Below are 20,323 nucleotides of genomic sequence, written 5' to 3' on the forward strand. Positions count from 1 at the left end.
TTATTAGGTAGGTGTTCTTAATATACTGTTATGAGGTTTAATTTTATTTTTTTTAAATCAAATCACTTTTTTTATTCATCATGTTTTTTATGTTACATCTCGTCTTGAAAAGTGACTAAAGCTGTCAGAATGTAGTGGAGTGAAAACTATAATATTTACCTCTAAAATGTAGTGAGGTAGAAGTTACATCAAATGGAAATACTCAAGTGAAGTACACGTACCTCAATATTGTACATATGTACAGTACTTAAATAAATGTACTTAGCATAAATGCGGGACTCAAATGCGCGACAGAGATCAAGTTCCAATACTCAAAAGACGTTTATTCCAAAAACAGGGTCGGCAAGGTTCAAACACGACAAGGCTATGATTGTGTGAAATGCTTGAACGTGAGGTTACAATAACAACGAACTGGCGACGAGACAAGACACAAAAGAGGGGTTATATACTACAGGGCTAATAGGGAGTGATGAGACACAGGTGTGGGAAACACAATGAGGAATCAGGTGCGCACAGACGAGGAGAGAGGCGAGGACAGAAAGGAACACAAGACATGAAACATGAAGGGAAAATAAAATACTTAACAGACAGTTACATTCAAATATTCCTTTATTGATCCCCATGGGTAAATTCAGGTGTTGCAGTAGATCAAGTACAGAGTAAACAAGATAATAAATAAAAGTAGAATAAAATAGAATAAAAAATAGAACTATAAGGCATCAACAAACAACAAAGAAACTACATCCACTAGGAAATGTTTTATTAATAACCTTAATCTGCATAGTAACTAAAATAATGTAATGGAGTAAAATTAACAATATGTAACCCTAAGATATAGTGGAGGAGTAGAAGCATAAAGCAGCATAAAGTAGAAATACTCAAGTATAGTACAATTGCACTTATATACAGCAGTTTATGTGCTTTATTACATCCCAACACTGGTTTCCAAATTAACTTTAAAGTGACTATATGGGACTTTTAATGTATTAATATTATTATTATTACATTTTTTCATACATTTATAAATGCTAAATGAGGAGGTGGTGAACAGGAGGTGAGCACTTTTACTACAATGCCTATATCATAACTTCTATAATTGTATGTATATATAAAATGTGAGTTTACAGTATTAATATACATGCATGTTTCTGAGAATGGCATCAATGGCAGAACAACTGAGATGTGTGAAAGTGAAAATAACCAACGTGAAGTGAGAGTGATGCAACTTTATGGAGCCCTATCAGCATCTTTGCACCTCCCATATTACACACACACACACACACACACACACACACACATACACCTCCCTGGGTGGCCCCCAAAGCTGAGCCCTGTATGACCCGAGCAGAGCTGATTACATAATGCTCTTCAACATCTGACCGATAACTGTTGACACTTTCTGAACTTCCGTCTATTTGCTGTTCTGAAGTTCGTCCTCAGTGCAGGTCAACAGGTGAGCTTCTTTCCCTCTCATCTGTCTCCTTATTATTATTATTATTATTATTATTATTATTATTATTATTATTATTATTATTATCATTATTATTATTATTATTATCATCATTATTATTATCATTATTATTATTGATGATGACATTTTTGTTATTAATATTGTAGTTGTTAATATCATAATTTCTATAATAATAATAATTATTATTATTAGTAGTAGTAGTAGTATTGTTGTTATTGTTGTTGATGATTATCAAGTTTTTGTTATTAATATTGTTGTTGTTGTATCAGAATTACTATGATAAGAATAGTTATTATTTTTTATTATTATTACTATATATATTAGTAGTAATAGTAATATTAGTGGTGTTAATCATACAATTACTATCATGAGTATTTTTCAAAGTGTAGTTGTTTGTCATATAATATTGCCTATTTTTAAACACTACACATACAGCCATAATACAGCAGACTTTTTTATATTAATTTATATAATATTTATTCATGCATTAACTGGAGTACACAATACAGGAATAAATATGAATTTATGCACACACAGTGTATCCCCAAAATGACTTCTTCTTGAGAAGTAACATGCAATGTGGATACTGCATATGATATACTGGTATGTGGCTTATATTGCATGTGATTAATAGTTAAATGTCTTCAACAAACAAAAAAAACATTATTAAGATAGATATATTTGACCTACTTTTGATGTTTAAAAGACACTGGTCTTTAAAAGAGCAACCTAAAGATAAGATCTGACCACAAGAGAAAGCCACAGATTCCAAGAATTGCCTTATCTGCTGACCGCAGGAGATTGTGAGGGAAGTGATACAGCCGGCCTTTGTCTTGAAACTAAAATAAACAACGATTCGCTCCTGTGCACATTAAAACGATGGATTCATTATTGTTTTTCATCATTTGGTGGATAATTTATTGACAGAGGATAACATCCAACATTCAATTTGTCCTCTGAGTCTGAGAAACTTTCAACAGCAGGGCAATAACAGTAATTTAAAAAGAAGAACTAGCTGCATCCCTGCTGTGTTTTATAGAGGATTATTTCATAGGTAATAATCAGCCTCAGCTGATGACGTCTGTCAGGGCAGCACTTGAGCGCCTGCAGAGTTAAGATAAGCAGCAGCAACCTGCCGCACCCTGGAAGAGGCTTCCACTGCTCTCTCTAGCTTTAAACTCCAACGCTATTTACATGTCTGGCCCCTCTGAGCCTTTATTTCTTTGTAACTTGTGAAGTTTTATTTTACATTTTGATCATCTGACTGTATTAGGGATGAGATATGAGCAACAATTTCTCAAGGCAAACCACTCTTTTACACATCCTCACTGCAATGAAATTCCTTCTCTTTACAGATATAATTCATATTCCTTAGATGTCTTGTAGAATAAATAATAAGACACAATGTACTTAAGTCATGATTAGACCTTGAGGACTGGGTGCTGGATCCTAATGTTGAAAGACCAGGACAGCACTGCAATGTGACTTTATACCAGCACTCAAGGGACGTTTCGGGGCAGGACGTCCTTCTACTTCTGCATGTATTCTGGGAATTTCACAGTACACAAGTGGGTTATTAAGTGTCTGCAACCCATCAAACAAGTACATCTCAATAATGAAATCTCATTAAAAATGAGTGTAAAAAGGAAGTGTATCCAATAGGCCTCTTTGTGGCATCTTAACTGTCTCAAAGCCTATGTGGTATGGGGTTCTGAGTGCTAAAATGTCTAGCCACCAGTGACTATAACCATGATTACAAAAGCAGGATTCATGTTCAGCGATGCTAGTTTGTAACTCTTGTTACCCATTATACTATGTTTTATTAGGTAAAGCAAAAATTTAGTTACATGTGAGTCTTCCACTAACCTTGATGTCAACACCAGAGATCGGATGGGTGGACTGACTACCTGTAATCATAGAATAGCAGTGTGTACAATTATGATATGGAAAATTACAAGTAGGGATCCAAGAATGAAAAAAGTGGCCCAAATCTGACTTCATTAGGTAATCTTGAAAGCTGGAAGACCTGTTAGAAAAGTATTGAGGCAGTTAGAAATTATCTTGCAGTTTTAGTCACTTTTTAATATATGTATGGATCTTCTAGCTACTTGTTTGACCAACTGAAGTAAGACACTGAGTATCTCTAAACCAAGGTTTGAGGAAAACAGACCCCAGAACTTGGTGTATCTTATTTAGATGTTTGTCCAATTATTCATCCCCATGTTTCTTTGAAACCATCACAAAGAACTTTCGGTGGTGACTCACAAGATTTATAAGTAGACTTGCTGAATTGTGGAAAAACCCTAACTAAGATTAGTTTCTTCTTCTTTCTTCACTCAGAGTAAGAACAGCTGCAATACAATGGCTGCCTTTCTGCATCACTGCCCCTTCCTAAAGTCTGCGCATAAGCCAGCTTTGCGGAGAACTGGAGCCGCCTTGCTGTCTTATGCCGACCAATGCCCCATCCGACCTCTTCCTACACTGGACCAGAGGAGGATGTTTGCTCAGACAGCTACTCAGGTGGCTGTGTCTGTCTCCAAGGGCTGCCCCTTTGTCACCAATCAGATCGGGATGGTCCGAGCCAGCCCTGAAGTTCAGGAGGACGTCCAAGGAGGTAGGAGGAATGTACTGAGGCTGCGGTGAACATACGAGACAAAATAATACCATCAAACACTGACAGAGTCCTCTTTCACAGGTTTGATGACTTCTCTGCTGAAAGGTTTAAAGGATAAACTCCTCCCAACATCAGCTGAAGCTGATACTGTCACCCACCTCCTCAAAGACAACATGGGTATGTCTAAATAATACCTATTCAATATGATGCAGTCTAGTGTATGTTTATTTGCTTAATGCTGTGATTGTGAACCCTGTAGTTGGCCCTAGCTACGACTATGACCGCTTCTTCATTGAGAAGATTTCTGACAAAAAGAAAGACCACACATACAGAGTCTTCAAGACCGTGAACAGAAATGCTAAGGTCTTCCCTTATGCTGAGGATTACTCCGTCTCTGGGCGGGAGGGCTCCCAGGTGTCCATCTGGTGCAGCAACGACTATCTGGGAATGAGTCAGCACCGACAGGTCATCAGTGCAATCAGGTAAAATGAGACAGGAAAAAAAGTAAATGTTTGTTAGTTTTTTTTTTATAGCTTATGAATGCATTTTCCTTTCAGAGATGTCTCCATAGTGTGTGTTTACATTGTGGAGACATAATCCTTCCCATTTGTGCACAAAGACTAGATTTAGTATTTAGTATGATTATTCTGATTAGGGCCCAAGCACTGACTCAGTCAGTGAGGGACCTATTGTATCCACAAGGATTCTTTTTCTTATTTTATCACTTTGGAGGAAAAAATGAGGTGCTAGGGCTACTCGAAAAACGAACAAAATTTGGCACAGTTGTTGAGCTTGGCTAGCCAGGCTAGGGCTTAGCGAGAATTGTGATCTGATATGGGTTTCAGGAATGGGGGTGGCAAATTGGCTCTGTAGCGGCCCCTACAATATTTCCTGAGCTCCAAGATTGATGAAAATTTATGAAATTCGGTAGACATATAGAACTATTCCAGACGAACAAAAAATTCAGCAGGACCCATATCCTAAACTCAACAGGGAGTCGGCCATTTTGATTTGTATGGCCATTTTTCAACAATTCCACGTGTCATACTTTAATCAACTCCTCCTAGAGGTTTAACCCAACCGGCTTCAAATCTGGTCAGTCCACTCAAAAGACATGTAAAAAGATACATTTCTAAGCTTTTAACTTTTTATCAAAGGGCGCGGCCGTGGCGAGGCCTCAAATTTCACTCGCCACAAAAGAGGAAGTAGTTTTAAACATGAGTGAACATTGTCCAATCTTGTCCAAACATCTCACGTATGATCACAGACCCGGCCTGAAGACATCTATGTGACAATAATGAGTTATAGTCATGGACACATGGGAGTTATGAGTTATAGGCACAGCGAAATTCGATTCGAAAGCCATGACATAAGAACCTGCTGTAACTCCATTACACGTGTTCAGATCTTTTTCAAACTTCTCAGGTTTGATACAAATCACGGCCTGAAGACATATGCAGGACTTTTGTTTTTTTAAAGATTATTTTTTGGGCATTTTTCATGCTTTATTGAAAGTGATAGATAGAAAGGTGGAGACAGAGGGGCAGCAAAGGGACCTCAGGCTGGATTTGAACCCAGGTCCGCTGCAGGAAGGACTCAGCCTTAATGGTATGCGCTCTACCAGTGTGAGCCACCGGGACGCCCCATCTTAAGGACCATTTTGAATCATAGTCATAGCGCCTCCTGCTGGCAACAGGAAGTTACATGTTTTATACTGTGATGTCCTGCTCCGTAGTGGTTGAACAGATCCACCTCAAATCAGGTCAGCAGAGACTTAACCCCTCCATGATGCTAGGCCGTGAAGCACTTGGTGACCATCCATGCCATGAAATCTGCCCCAAATTTGTTATGATTCACAAGGGTCCTTGCCTGAACACATCCCTATCTCAACATGCAGTCAAAGTCATAGCGCCCCCTACTGACTCACTGCTGCTTGCAGCCCTACTTGGTCTTGAGATTTGGTACTGATATACACGGGTGCCCATAAAGTTGGAATGCTTTGGTTTTCAGGCAATATTTTGAATTTTGAATTGTGGCTTCAATTTCATGTTTGGAAGAGATTGATTAATAAAGTTTTAAGAAGATATATACTTTATCTGTCAATAATAAATCACATTGTCGCAAATGTATTTTATTCCAATTTTGTGGGCGACCATGTACTTTGGGCAAGTATCTAACAGTAAAACTTTGAAATTTTTAGATCACTTGAAAAAATCCCACTTGGAATATCAATAATTATAATTTATCAGTAGTCAAAAACAGAAATTTTGAAAAATGAGGGAAAACACTGACATTGTGTTAAATATCTCAATATTTACCTTTATTTTAACACTGCATATGTGTGCATATCTTTGATATTTAACTTGTGATAACTTTACTGAAGTTTTTCCCCTAAAATATAATTTATTCAGTTGAAGAACACATGAAATGAGTCTTATGTCTGATTATTTGTAATTTACTATATGACTTGATTCTACAGCAGAATCTTAATCCAGCCATTAGTTACACAATTTGTATTTTGATGATCAAAATGCTCACTTTCTTTCTGAATATAGGACTCTTTTAATTATTTGCTAATCACTGGGTTTTGTAGCACCCCTGGATTATTATTATTGTTTTGATGTGAGGGACTGCATTTGAAAGACAATTTCATGGCATGTATTGTGTGAGCCGAATGTTTTACCACTTTGTTTTCTGGGTGATCTCAGAGATGCTGTGGACAAGCACGGTGCAGGAGCAGGCGGGACCAGGAACATCTCAGGCACCAGTAACTACCACGTGTCTCTGGAGAAGGAGCTCGCCGGGCTGCACCAGAAAGACGCAGCTCTGGTCTTCTCCTCCTGCTTTGTGGCCAATGACTCCACCCTCTTCACCTTGGCTAAGATGCTGCCAGGTAAACTGACCTCTGACCCCGTCATGTCATACATTGTAGGAGAGGGGATACTATCTGAGAGTTGATGCCGTTTAGAGGGAAGTCATCTTCACTGGTTTCATGGTGTGTTCACTGTGGCTCACAGGGTGCGAGATCTACTCTGATGCAGGGAATCATGCATCAATGATTCAGGGCATCAGGAACAGCGGAGCCAAGCGATTAATCTTCCGCCATAATGACAGCCGACACCTGGAGGAACTGCTGCAGCGCTCCGACCCCAAGACTCCCAAAATAGTGGCATTTGAGACCGTGCACTCAATGGATGGTGAGTTCTACCTCAAAATGTTAATTTGAAGTGATAGAGGAGACGCTTAATATTTAATTTCTTTACTAATATATATAGTGGGGGGTAAACCAAATTAATGCACATTTTATATGCAGATTGATTAGATATAAATCAATTAAATAAAGCTATTGATATTGAGTAACGCTGACTGATCTGAGTTGTAATTAGTACTAGAGGTTTGAGAAAATATTGATACACTTGATGATATTGGTGCGATATTTTTCATTGTCGATTCTCAAAAACACAGTTTGATGATTTTGTATTAGTAATTAACATTTACATAATTATTACCCAGTGGTGTTTACATGAATAGATTATGAATAGTTTGTTTGATCATGTTGCCTTTGCTTTTTAACCCTATAGCTCAGGTATGTATTTTAATTCTGAATATATTTGTTTATAGTCTTTCTTCTTAAAACCCTCAATGCATCTGGTTTGCCCAGTGCAATTGTGATCATTATTATTATAATAATTCTTATTATTATCACATGCAAAGATTTGTAGCAAACAGAAACAAAAAGTGGTTATTTGATGATGGATGTTACAGGGGCCAATAAATGCAAATGCAGAGCCTATTTTTCTGATTGCATGACATTGATTTTTATGGATAAGATGGTGTCTATACTATGACGGTTTTCCTAAAATTACCTTTTTTTGAATCACAATATATTGCCTTGCTTACAGTAGAGCAATATATAACAGTATATGAGTCAGAAACCATATTGTATCGCCAGATTCTTGCCAATACACAACCCACATTACAGTTTTAAAAAGAAAAAAATGTCCTTTTAAGAATGGAATTATGTTATTTTACTGTACATTGCTGATTGTTTGGTTATGAAGATCACCAGTTCACAATTAAGTCATTTAATATATTCATAGTTTCAATTATGAAATGCTTTAAGATTTAAAAAGAATAATTTTTCCAGTTTTCCAGTACCACTAATGTGAAGAAAAGCCACTTGAAATGTGTTAATTCGGCATGTATATTATGAATTAACAACAGTCATCAACAGCAAAGTTCATAATTCATAGCTAATAAAGAGAGAGCCAGGTTTGGTGTTTATATTTCTATGATGAACAGAAACTGAGCCTGCATTATTTGTCATCCCTCACTGTCTCCCGTGGGAGGAAATGGTTTTCCCACTCAGCTCTATTTCTCTGTGTGTTATTACACCGCTGACAGCTCCATAAAGCAAACTGCAGACTGAAGTACACTGAATGGATGACTGGGATCATAACCAAGAGGATATTTTTAAAACCTGAGCACAAAAAAGCTACTTTTGATATAAATGTTTTATAATTGTAGATGTAGGAGATATTTTATAGTTGAAAATAGTGTAAATGACCCAGATCTTACACAGTCAGGACATTTGCACATATGAATGCCCTGCTGGTCGCCTATACTGCACAGTTCTATTAATAACACTTTATTCTCTGGGGCTTTCAGGTGCCATATGTCCTCTGGAGGAGCTCTGCGATGTCGCTCATCGTCACGGAGCTCTGACGTTTGTTGATGAAGTTCATGCTGTGGGTCTGTATGGAGCCCATGGAGCTGGAGTGGGAGAGAGAGACAACGTTATGCACAAGATTGACATTGTTTCTGGGACCTTAGGTGAGTAGAGTAGACTTATCCTTTTGAGCATTTCTACACTCGTGATCCAACTGTTTTTCTATTTGTTCGTAGAGGGATGATGAAGTGTACTTTTACACTAAAAGGGCAAGGCAAACGGCCTCAAACGGTCATAGATTAATTGCTTCTTTTCTTGGCCAAACTCCCATTTTACAGCCATTTGCACTAACTGACACTGTCCTGTTGCCAACACGGCAGCAATAGCTCTCAACCAGCATGATGCTGCCTCTGTGTTTGGGCAGGAGAGGAGTGAACTCTCATCAGGGGAAGCAGAGGTTTTATCAGAGGGTGCCGGCTCTACTCCCTCTCTGGTCGCTCTGATAAAACCATCAGCAGGGAGTCGGTGCTGTGTGTAGCTTCATGACAAGGTTTTAGCTAGAAATCCCTGTCAAGTACATGTGAAGTGTAAACTAAGCATAGATTGCAACTCATCACTTTACAAAGCTGGTTGTCAGTGTTTACATGGCAGTAAATAAAGAAACAAGTTCAAAATAAAATAACAAATTAAAAGTAGTGTAGGAACACACACATTTTTATATGATCATGTGATCATGTCACATATGAGAACTATTTATTACAATGATAACATGTTATGGCCTTTTAAAGCAGAAAAGCCTAACAAACCAAATCAATTCCTTACCCTTCCCTATTGCTATTGTTACCTGTTATGTTTTTTTTTTTTTTTTTTTGCATTGTCCATGACAAATAAATAAAACCATAAATAAATAAATAAAATTCACAGTTTAATTTGAAACATTATGCTGATGTCATAATTTTACACATCAATTAATCATTTATCAATTTATCATTCTCCTATTACACTCCACTCCATGAAAGTAGTAAAGAGTGTTGTTGTTTTTTATTGTTTTATTTTTATTTTTACTATAAACAGAATATGTTGATAGAATATATCATACATTATTATTTTGGTGGAGGAAACTTACATAAGATTCTTTCTTTTAGTAAAAGGGTTATTCTTAGGGTGGCAAAACCTAAATGTAAAAATACAATTTACATATATATAAAAAGTACACCTGATGGAGAAGATGTTATATAACTTCATTATTATTATTATTATTAGAACATTTTTTATTAGAACAACTTTACATACTGTAACAAATTAAATGTCATATGTAAAGGATGTAAGATTTATATTTCTAAATTTCCATATTTCTATTTTTATTTCTATTTGTACAAATCTCTGTTTACTTAAGACGTATATTTAATAAAGTATAGTATAGTATAGTATAGTATAGTATGGTATATTTAATTTGATCTACATACTGCTATTTCCCCATCAAAAAAGTATTTCTGATTCTGAATATGATGTATGTAAAATATCAGGGTTTGATTGCTGTCAAATAAATGCAATGCGTATAAAAACACAGGTATAAAAAAAGTAAAGTAGAAAATATTATTATAATTTCCTGTCTCTCCACCTCATAAATCGTTTACCTGGTGTTCCAGGTAAAGCCTTCGGCTGTGTTGGAGGCTACATTGCCAGCAGCGCCGCCCTGGTGGACACAGTGCGCTCCTTCGCAGCCGGATTCATCTTCACCACCGCCCTGCCCCCGATGGTCCTGGCCGGAGCTCTGGAGTCCGTCCGGGTCCTGAAAAGCCCCGAGGGGCAGGTGCTTCGCAGAGCCCACCAGAGGAACGTGAAACACATGAGGCAGCTGCTGATGGATAAGGGTCTGCCGGTGGTCAACTGTCCCAGCCACATCATCCCCATACGGGTGAGAAGGTTTAGCAGGACTAACAACAACTCCTTATCTGATTGGTCTAGTTGTAGTTAGAGCATCTTTTCGGTCAGAAATAGTAGAAATGCAATTTGTCTCATAATTGTCACAAAGAATTATCTTATTTAAAGTACTGAATTGCAACATATTCACCTGTTACATCCCAAGGGAACAACTCTGGCACTTGTCTTTTTCACTTTTGACACCTCAAAGTAGGGAAATAAGGAAACAGTGACAGGCAGATGAAAGCAGGAGAAAAAAATCTTAGTGTTTGTTGTTGTAATGCTCATTTTGGCCACAAGAGGCTGCTGTGCACTACCACCAATATATATAAAAAAGCTACCAACACATGTTAATAAATATTCATGTTTCAAATACATTTCTTGCCAAAAGAAAGACATGGCAATAATGTCAAGTAACTTGTTAACAAATTGTTATGTACCTTGTGTTTAGAGTGCAAGAAGAAATTAAAACTCACCTGGAAGAAACAATCATTTGATGCTTCACTTCACAGTCCTGGTATTGTCTATGCTGGCTTACTGTCACATTGTGCTGACTTACTAGGACTTGAATACAATGGAGCTGTCGTTAATGTTATTAGTAACAATTAAGCTTTCACTACTGTGAAAAAGGCCTTATATCTTGTTCACCATAACTCGACATGTACAGCACGAAACATATGGAGTCTGGGGTGTGCCACCAGAATAATTACTTCTTTTATTTTTCTTGTGTTTGATTATAATCCAATTTCTAATAATAAGCAATTATACGCCATTAAGTAAATTAAAAAAACAAACAAATCTTAGTGATACAATGTAATGCATCACTTAAATAATCAATTTGTAATTACTTTTTAAATGCATCATAGGATTTTAATGAAACACAGAAAATTCTATAATAACTCCAATATATGCATATTTTTGACTGTATAGTCTAGGGGTCAGTAACCTTTACAAACAAAAGACCAAAAAAAAAAAAAGAGCAAAATCTTTGAACAGAGCCACAAACCTTATTTTGAGCCTTATAATGAAGATAAAACAGCCTACTAAGTCTGAATTAGCCTACCAATATCACATCAAGTGCAAATGAGAGGCTGAAGAAATATCTAATTTGTCCAAAGGCTCAAGGTTAAGGCGCCACACCGTAGACTTTTGTCAGCTATGATGCACATTTTAGTTGACTGAAACATTGCATTTAATGCCATATATAAGAAACTTTTAGAAATGAATACAAAATACAAAATAATACAAATTGCTTTGAGTCTGCACCAATGATGAATTAAATTAAAACGTAAAGATTTCTCTTTTTTTTCTGTCACAGCAACACAGAGCCACTGCACATGTGGCTCCAGAGCCATGGTTTGCCTCCCCCTAGTATAGACCAAGTCAAGCACAATGCTTTTGATTCCTACATGCATTACCTGATTGTGCAAAAGCATCCACTAAACACTCACATCACCTCTCACGATGCATTGTATAGGTGGGCAACGCTGAGCTGAACACCAAGGTCTGTGACACCCTGTTGGAGAAATACAACATCTACGTCCAGGCCATCAACTACCCCACTGTGCCTCGTGGCGAGGAGCTGCTGCGCCTTGCTCCTTCCCCTCATCACGACCCCGCCATGATGGATTACTTTGTGGGTGAGTGTACCAAAATTAGGTCAGAGTTGTTCTAGTAAACGTCCAATCAAGTTAAGTGGGGACAACAGTGGGTACAAGTGATTTATGTTTGTCCTTAGTGAGTCTCTTTGCTTTGAAAGAATATATGAGTCTCTTGGCAACCACTTGTCACCACTTACTGCAATGCAGTAAAAATACAACTCTCCCAGATCGACTCTAACTAACACCGTAACATGGATGCTGAAATGAGCAGACATTCAATTTTAAGACAGAGAAGTAAAAGAGAGATAAAAATTGGCATTTAATTTGTCATTCTTACGAGTGTCTGTGTTCTATTCACAGAGAAACTGGTGGAGGTGTGGCAGGAGGCAGGGCTCCTGGTCAACAGCCCGGCTACGGCTTCCTGCACCTTTTGTGACCGCCCACTGCATTTCGACCTCATGAGTGAGTGGGAGAAATCCTACTTCGGCAACATGGAACCACAATACATTACTGTGTTAGCATAATACCAAAGTCTCAACAGAAGTAATGCATACATTTAATGCTATATTCAACATCCTTTTAAATTAATCATCCAGGTGCACTGACAAGAGTACCAAAGTATTGCTAATAACCTTGTGATCAAACATGCTTTATTTTTGGTCATAAAAACTAAATTCCAGTATTTATTTCTGTTTTCCTGTATTTATGCTTACTAAATTATTTTTGCGCTGTCATAGATATGATGAAAGAAAATTGTGCCTTTTTAAAAGCATAAAACCTGCACACTGGGCACTTTCTTAAATCTTTTATTCAAGTGTGATGGTTTGAATTATCTTTAATTTTATGTTCCATGATAAGTTGCATCATACCATATAATGATCATAACCATGTTTCTGTTTCCATAATAATTCAATTACTGATGTTTTAGTCATGAAATGTATGTAGTGCAGAAGTTAATTAGTTCATAAAATACGGGACAATAAAACATTCAATAAATTTGTGGTGTCAAATATATTCAATATACTGCTTTGCTGTAATTATACAGATATTGAATACTATAACAAACAATGTTGTTAATGCTACAAACTTAAGTTACAATTAGAAGACGTGATATGAACCAAAGCACTCTGACCCCAAAGATTTATCAAACATCAGTTTGATCGTCCACAATACAACTTATTAAGGTCCAGGCACTGACATGGCGACATTATGTGAGCTTGTCTGGAGTTCCTGTGTGATTCTGACTCTCAACACTAGTTGACATTGCAGGGGCTGGCCACTTCTCGTTTGACCCTTGCCCTCAGTTTGCGGAGCTCTGCGTTCTCACTGTCTACAATGAGGCCGCATTCAATCAACGTCCACGCTTTACTGAGCTGCTGCTCCCCATAGTGCTGCAGCGCCCCCCGCAGGAAGCACTCAGCCAGACGGGGCCTCCCCAGACCAGCCTCCACGCAATGCAGGGTCTGGTCCCTGTGGTGCTCCAAGGCCTGAGTGAAGTCCTCCAGAGCTGCTCCTTCTCTGGAGCAGAGCACCAGGCTGCGGCCTCGCCGACACAGGTCCTCCGCCGTGACTTGGGGGTCATCTGAGCAGCTGGAGCCAGATCCATTGTGTTTCTGGATAACTCTGTCCAGGTCAGCTATGGCACGCTCGTGCTGGCCCAGCTGAGCGAGGCAGGCAGCCCGCTGGCGAAGATACTGGAGTTTGTGATCGCCCACTGCTTGTACTGCCACAGTCTGGAGTGTGAGGGCCTGATCCCAGTGGCCACCTGATGACACACTGCTGGCCTCCTGTGCTGCTGCCTGTCACAATTTAGATGCCGAGCAATTAATATGCAATTTAGAAAATTCATAAATGATACTCCTAATTTTTATAAACTGATTAGCCAGATTAGGAAAAGAAGCTGTTGCCTTCTCTTGGAAGTATTGTAAAATCATTTCATCAAACATAAGGCATACATTTCAATATTCCATTTGTTCATTTCAAGAAATTAAATACTCGTATCCGATTCAGAGAGAACAAGAAATAGTTAATGGTCACTGCTGTTTAGTTTAGTTTTTTATATATTGATATATTTTAGTCCCCACTGTGTTCGAACATAAAAATTGAGTACATTTGAATGATACCAAGCAAAAAAAAGAACACAGAAATCTAAATTTTATGCAGGTGAAATAAGAAATGATCTTGAGAAAAGATAGCAGGGGTTTTACCGAGTCACAGAACAGCTTAGCTCACAAACACGAATCACAAATAAGATAGCAGATAGTGATTCAATTTCATTATCTCTTCAGTGAGTGAATTTCTACTACACTCCAATAACTATAAACCACTGTCATAAAAAATATAAAGTCCCAATGGCTTGTTTCATTTTTATGGACTCAGTGATGTAGAATTGAACAGTTTTTGTTAATTATTTATTTTATTTTTTATTATTTTATATATACTTCATATATAATCTGTTTTGGACTCTATTTCTCTGTGTGTGTGTGTGTGTGTGTGTGTGTGTGTGTGTGTGTGTTTAAAAGTAGAGATTTGGGCATATTTATTAGTCCTGTCATGAAAATGTTTGCAGCTAACTGACAATTTTCCTGATGTTGGTAGAGCAGAAAATGCAAAAGCCAGCACAAACAACTGTGGCAAAAACTGAACTGAATCTAGGATTCCTGCACGTGGGCTTACCTGTGCCATGCGTTTCCGCTGATTGAATGGGATCAGGACCAGCAAGAAGCCCAAACTGGAAGAATCTTTCTCAGTCAGTTTGCTGAGCCTGCGAGCTGCGCTTCGGTAGTTCTGCTGCCAGGCCTCCACCACACCCACCCTGGCCTGAGCTGCTGCATCTCTTGGTTCCTGGCCAAACACCTGGCACAGATGAGCACCTGCTGCTTTAACTTCACCTGGAGCAGATGAGCCACAACGACAGGGGTAAGGATAACTGTAAACAAGGAGCACCAGGTTCAGCGATTCTTTTTATTAAAGTGGAAACCCCACACAGCCTAAAAATCATAATCTCCTAACCAGATAATTTCAAAGATCCCACTGACAATTTCAAGCAGCAAAGTTTGGCAAAGATCCCTTCTCACCTTTGGCTAAGAGTATGTCAACATAGAGGAGATGCCATCTGGGGTCTCGGCAGTCAGTCCTCATCAGAGCTCCACCAATTATAAAAGCCTCTCTGAGCTGCTCTTCATGGCAGGGGACAGCAGTAGTGTGCACAATGTCTGACAGATTGGTCCGACAGAACTGATGCAGCCAATCACAGACCAGCTTCCGTGCCTTGTCCTTGAGTGACAGGATGTCTTTGGTGACTATGTCAGTGTTAATCTGAAGCGCTGCCAGGATGTCGTGAGTGCATTCCTGAGGGGAAGAGGTAGATTGAATTTTATAATAAATATAATTATGTTAACTTTGACATACAGCGGCATTGACACTTTGTACTGTAAAAAAAAAAAAACGTGGTAAAAGACAGCATCCCATCCTCTTAGATTTTGTATATTCTATTTCCGCGAATTATTCCTATCATTAGGTGTATTAGCCTCTCTGCCAACATGAAATTATAAATCTTTTGTCTTTATTTTCCTGGTCAGACTGGTCAACATAAGCATGAAACTGGCAGTGTGCAGATGTCACTAGATATAGGGCCTCCTGAAATTTTATTTTTTTTCAAACAGTTACGTTTCACTGCCAGATTGCAGCCACTAATGTGTAAAGCTGCCTTGTGTAGCTTGAAGTCTAGAGAAGGCTGGATAGGAGGAAGTAACTGTGCTGCACAAACTCTGAGCTGTGACATGTTTTGACAGCGTTTCAACTCAAGAATACCTTTTGCTGGTTTAGCATGAGATAGGTGAAGCCTCTTCCACAGAGGGCCTGAACGTGTTTTGGGTGCTCCTTCAGAATGGCACTGAAATCAAAGATGGCTGTCTTCCGTTGGCCGAGCAGGGCATAACACCTCCCTCTCTCCAGCAGAGACTCTGCTCCCTCGCCACCTGGAAAAATACAGTTATCTGATTGGTTTCACGAGATTCACAGCATTATTATTTTTAGTTTAATTGACTTCTTCCATTTCTTCATGCAAAGACGCGCTGATACAAACACACAGAGTAACATTTCTAATTTGCTTCTTCTCAGGCTGGCTGTCTTCTCATTAAATAATACAAAGCCAATCTGCCTGCTTTGTGTTCAGTGTTTTGAAAGTTATGTTCCTCTTCTCAAGTGAGAAATGTCCTGTGACAGCCCTTCTCTTTATCCGTCTAATCCTTCTATTTCTTAAATCAACAATCAGAATTAAGCCAATAACAAACATCAATATCTCTAATCACCAGAGGCCATGATGGCGATGGAGAGATAAGCCACAGCCTCTCTGATGGCGCTCTCCTCTCTCGTGCCCTCCAGGATGCGTTTTGCAACAGAGTGGCAGTGTGCCTGCAGCAGAGCCCGGTCCTTCTGTTGTGCCACTGCCAACAGGGGGCGCAAGCAGCTCGTATCACCACACTGGATGAGCTTTTTCAGCAGCTACAGAGAAAATGGACGGATATTAACTGTAAAAAGCTGTAAAAATTAGGGAATAATTAAATGTATTACCCGACCTGATACACCAGTATGTGGTTACTGAATAACTCCTGAATAATAAACACTACTAAATAAGGGAATAAACTGGGAACTTTAAATAACTGTGTTGCAGTATTTCTGTGCTGTTTTAAAAACTAAAACAACAACAACAACAACATTTCAGCTTAAAGCGCCCCGGCCTATCCAATCTATCGAACACCCCAATAAAATAGTTATTTTAATCTTGAAGGAATATGTTTGATATTTAGAAATGGGGAAATTATCAGTTACAGCTGTAAAGTTTATCTTTGACTGTAACATAAACATAGTACAGTGTGTAGACTGGAGTCAGTGTGGACTAATTTTTGCTTTATTTACAAAAGAAAATCAGAATTAAAATGCAATCATCACATTTATTTATGAAAACATGTAAGACTGAATCAACTGTTTTCTAGTTCTAAATTATGTTGCAGCTCTGCTGTAGTAAATCTATATTTGTGCCATGCAGTCACTGTGCTGAGATAAGTATAAATCTGTTGTTGTGCAAGATTTGGCAAAAGGCCACATCAACATACAAATTAAGACATTTAATTAGAAGGGGTGTAAATTAGTCCTTGTGGTTCCCTATTTCTTGAATGCAGACACTTTGAAACGGTGTCAAGAGAGCAATTTGAGTGAAAAAGAATGGCGCAGGTGTTTGTATTTTCATGCAAATGTGTCCTGTGTGACATATAACTATGAGGAAATTAACAAAAATTGTACCGTGTCTGCTGCATGTGAGGAAACACATCCTGCACCCCCCTTGACAATAAACATGTTGGTGCCTCTGCACCTCAATTTGGGACCAACTGCCCCAAACCTATACATACCTGATTAGTGTCATAAAGAAAGCCTCTGTGCAGCTGCAGCAGGGCGAGGCGAGCCAGGATGGGTGCCCGAGGACTGGTGGGACCAATAGAAAGTACTAGCCGGTAGGCCTCCTCCACCCGGCCAAGCAGGTACAAGGCATCAGCTGCCAGGATCTGAGAGCTATCAGCACCAGGCTGGAGCTCCATCAGCAACGCAGCCAGAGACTGGACACCAGCAGGAGTCCTGATGCACAGAGCAGGGAAAAGTGGAAAGAAAATGGATTTGAGTGAGAAAAAATGAATGAGAAAAGAGATCATAAACTGAAATTTTTCAAAAATTGCATAGCTAACTTCTGATTATGGATAGGTGACATGCCATAGGCCTTCACAGTCAAAAGGATAGCCTATTGAGTAAACTTTATGTGAGACAAACAACATACTCTGATCTGTGGTTGTCTCTCTTTGATGGGACCTGCAGCTGATCTTGCTGCTGAGGCTGCTGGGAGTCTTCACTGGAAGTGGATTTGTGCTTTCCAGTCCCCTCCAGCATGACTCGTCCCTGCTCCAGTAAAACAGTAAACAGCAGCCCCCGGTAGTTCCATGGCACCAAACAGCGAACAGTCAGTGCTGTTTCCTGCGGGTGTAGCCTGCTGGCTGTCACATAGTCCAGAGCTGTGAGGTAGTTTAAGCCTCCCATCATGCGCAGGAGCCCCCTGCCACAGAGAGCCCTCACACAGCTGGACGGGTGGGGGGCATTGTGTTCGATCACAGCCTGGAAGTCTTCTAACGCCCCCTTGTGGTCATCTGAAAGAAGTCGCGCGTATCCTCGAAGAACCTGCACTGTGTTTTGATAGCTCTGTTGACCTTGTGCAGCAACTAGCTGGCTACAGATGGAGAGGGCCTCTTTGTGTTCCCCTCTGAGGAGAAGACAGTCGGCCAGTCGCACCCGCAGCTCTCTGCCTCCTCCGTCAGGCTCTAAATGGCACAGTGTCCTTAACTGAGTGATCACAGGGTCCAGGAGCTCAACTCCTTCAGTGGACCGCAGGTCTGGACGGATGAGGACTCTTTCTCTGTAACCACTTAGGCCTCTCTCTGCCTGCTGACGCAGATGTTTGCAAGCAGCCACCCCGGTACCATAATTTGTGAATAGCTTTTGAAAATAAATTCGAGCAGTGGCAGGATGGATCTCAAATGCCTCCCCCAGATCCCTGCATGCCTCAGCAGTTCGTCCACCTGCTGACAAGCAGGCAGCTGCTTGACTGGTTAAGAGTCTAGCTCTCCTCTCAGGAGTGCCTTGGTAAGACTTGTCTGCACTACTCTCTGACGTCTTCTCACAAAAACCAGGATGCAAGAGAGCAGAGTACACCTCTGCACTGTCCCCAAACCTGCCTGTCAAAAACAAATATGCTGCATGAAGTTCCTGCACTTCTCTATCATCGGGTGAGATAGCTAATAAAAGTTCAATAATTGTAGAAGTCTCTTCATCTAGCACATCATTCTCTTTTGTTGTCTCTGCACATTTGCTGTCACATATTAAAGAGGGATGTATGAGCTGCACTTGGTCTGTAAATGCCTTTACTATAATGGGTAAGTGCTGAGCTTGTCTGCTTTTCACCAGTTTGATGGTTTCAGATTTATTACTCTGGTAAGTGTTGAGATAAAGCCTCAGCCCCTTGATGCTGTGAGGTTTTGAGAATAAGCAGGACAGGGCACGTGTTATCTCCAACACCATGCAAGTTGCATTTTGCGAATGACAGTTTTGCATCCCTTCAAGCAGAGCAGTGCAGCGAGCAGAAATCTCCTCGCAGCCATGCCCGCCCCTCTGAAGGAGAGACTCCATCTTGTAAATGGTGGCTGACAGGTTGTTGGGGCAGAGTGTGGACAGAAACACAGCTGCAAGACCTTTATTAAAACCCTCAGCAGGATGGCTCTCCCCGTGACCGTCGAGCCAACCTTCAAGAGAAGATATCACCCCACCCAGGCCTGACTTCAGTTTCCGCATGTGGGACACAGTGGAGGCAGCATGAGACCTGAAGGCAGACATGTAGAGAGAGGTAGCCTGCCCCACCTCTCCAGCCTCAAGGAGCTTGTCTCCATTCCTACACAGCTGTGAAACATTGACTGCAGGTCTCACCACAGCGGTCATGATCAGGCTGCAGGTCCTCTCTGTCAGATTTTTCTCTCTTCACCTTTTCACAGTGATGACAACACTGGGAAAAAACAAAACAGGAAATGAGGACAAAAGTTATTTTTTCAACTTTCAAATTATTAACTTTATAGCAGAATTATCAATACTAAGAATTATCAATACTCAGCATATTATATGAAAACATCTCATCACAGACATTTTGGCTTGTCACAGTAAAAAGAGCACAGGCGTTACTAATAACATTATTGATGGGCCTGTTCTATTCAAGTGTCCCAGTAAGCCATGGCAGCGTGATAGTATGGACAATATCAGGACCCTAAAACATATGTTGCTGCAGCTGCATATGTAATCATTAAACTTTACAGGTGTGTTTATAACATAAAAATAGTATATATAGTATATATATATATATATTATATATAGGTGCACTCCTGGAACCTTTGCACAGCTCATTCCCTCATTTGAATAACATATATGTACATATTGTTTCTACTGTTTATATATTT

General features: G+C 39.5%; 2 protein-coding genes across 2 annotated transcripts; one reads left to right on the plus strand and one right to left on the minus strand.

Moving 5' to 3' along the window:
- The first annotated feature begins 1,322 nt into the window (after positions 1–1,322).
- On the plus strand, positions 1,323–13,274 carry alas2 (aminolevulinate, delta-, synthase 2). The gene is made up of 10 exons (XM_059334037.1): positions 1,323–1,453; positions 3,812–4,085; positions 4,167–4,262; positions 4,345–4,567; positions 6,794–6,978; positions 7,103–7,282; positions 8,754–8,918; positions 10,404–10,672; positions 12,155–12,317; positions 12,639–13,274. The coding sequence occupies exons 2-10, from the start codon at positions 3,833–3,835 to the stop codon at positions 12,800–12,802; spliced, it is 1,698 nt and encodes a 565-aa protein (XP_059190020.1). The 5' UTR covers positions 1,323–1,453; positions 3,812–3,832; the 3' UTR covers positions 12,803–13,274.
- On the minus strand, positions 13,264–19,712 carry ttc34 (tetratricopeptide repeat domain 34). Its single transcript, XM_059333032.1, has 7 exons — positions 18,109–19,712; positions 17,690–17,912; positions 16,592–16,784; positions 16,092–16,258; positions 15,356–15,629; positions 14,955–15,169; positions 13,264–14,077 (listed from the first exon to the last, which is right to left on the minus strand). Exons 1-7 carry the CDS (start codon positions 19,710–19,712, stop codon positions 13,532–13,534), a joined length of 3,222 nt encoding a protein of 1,073 aa, XP_059189015.1. The 3' UTR covers positions 13,264–13,531.
- Positions 19,713–20,323: the final 611 nt, after the last annotated feature.

This window comes from Centropristis striata, chromosome 5 (genome assembly GCF_030273125.1).
Source record: "Centropristis striata isolate RG_2023a ecotype Rhode Island chromosome 5, C.striata_1.0, whole genome shotgun sequence".
NCBI classification, from domain to species: Eukaryota; Metazoa; Chordata; class Actinopteri; order Perciformes; family Serranidae; genus Centropristis; species Centropristis striata.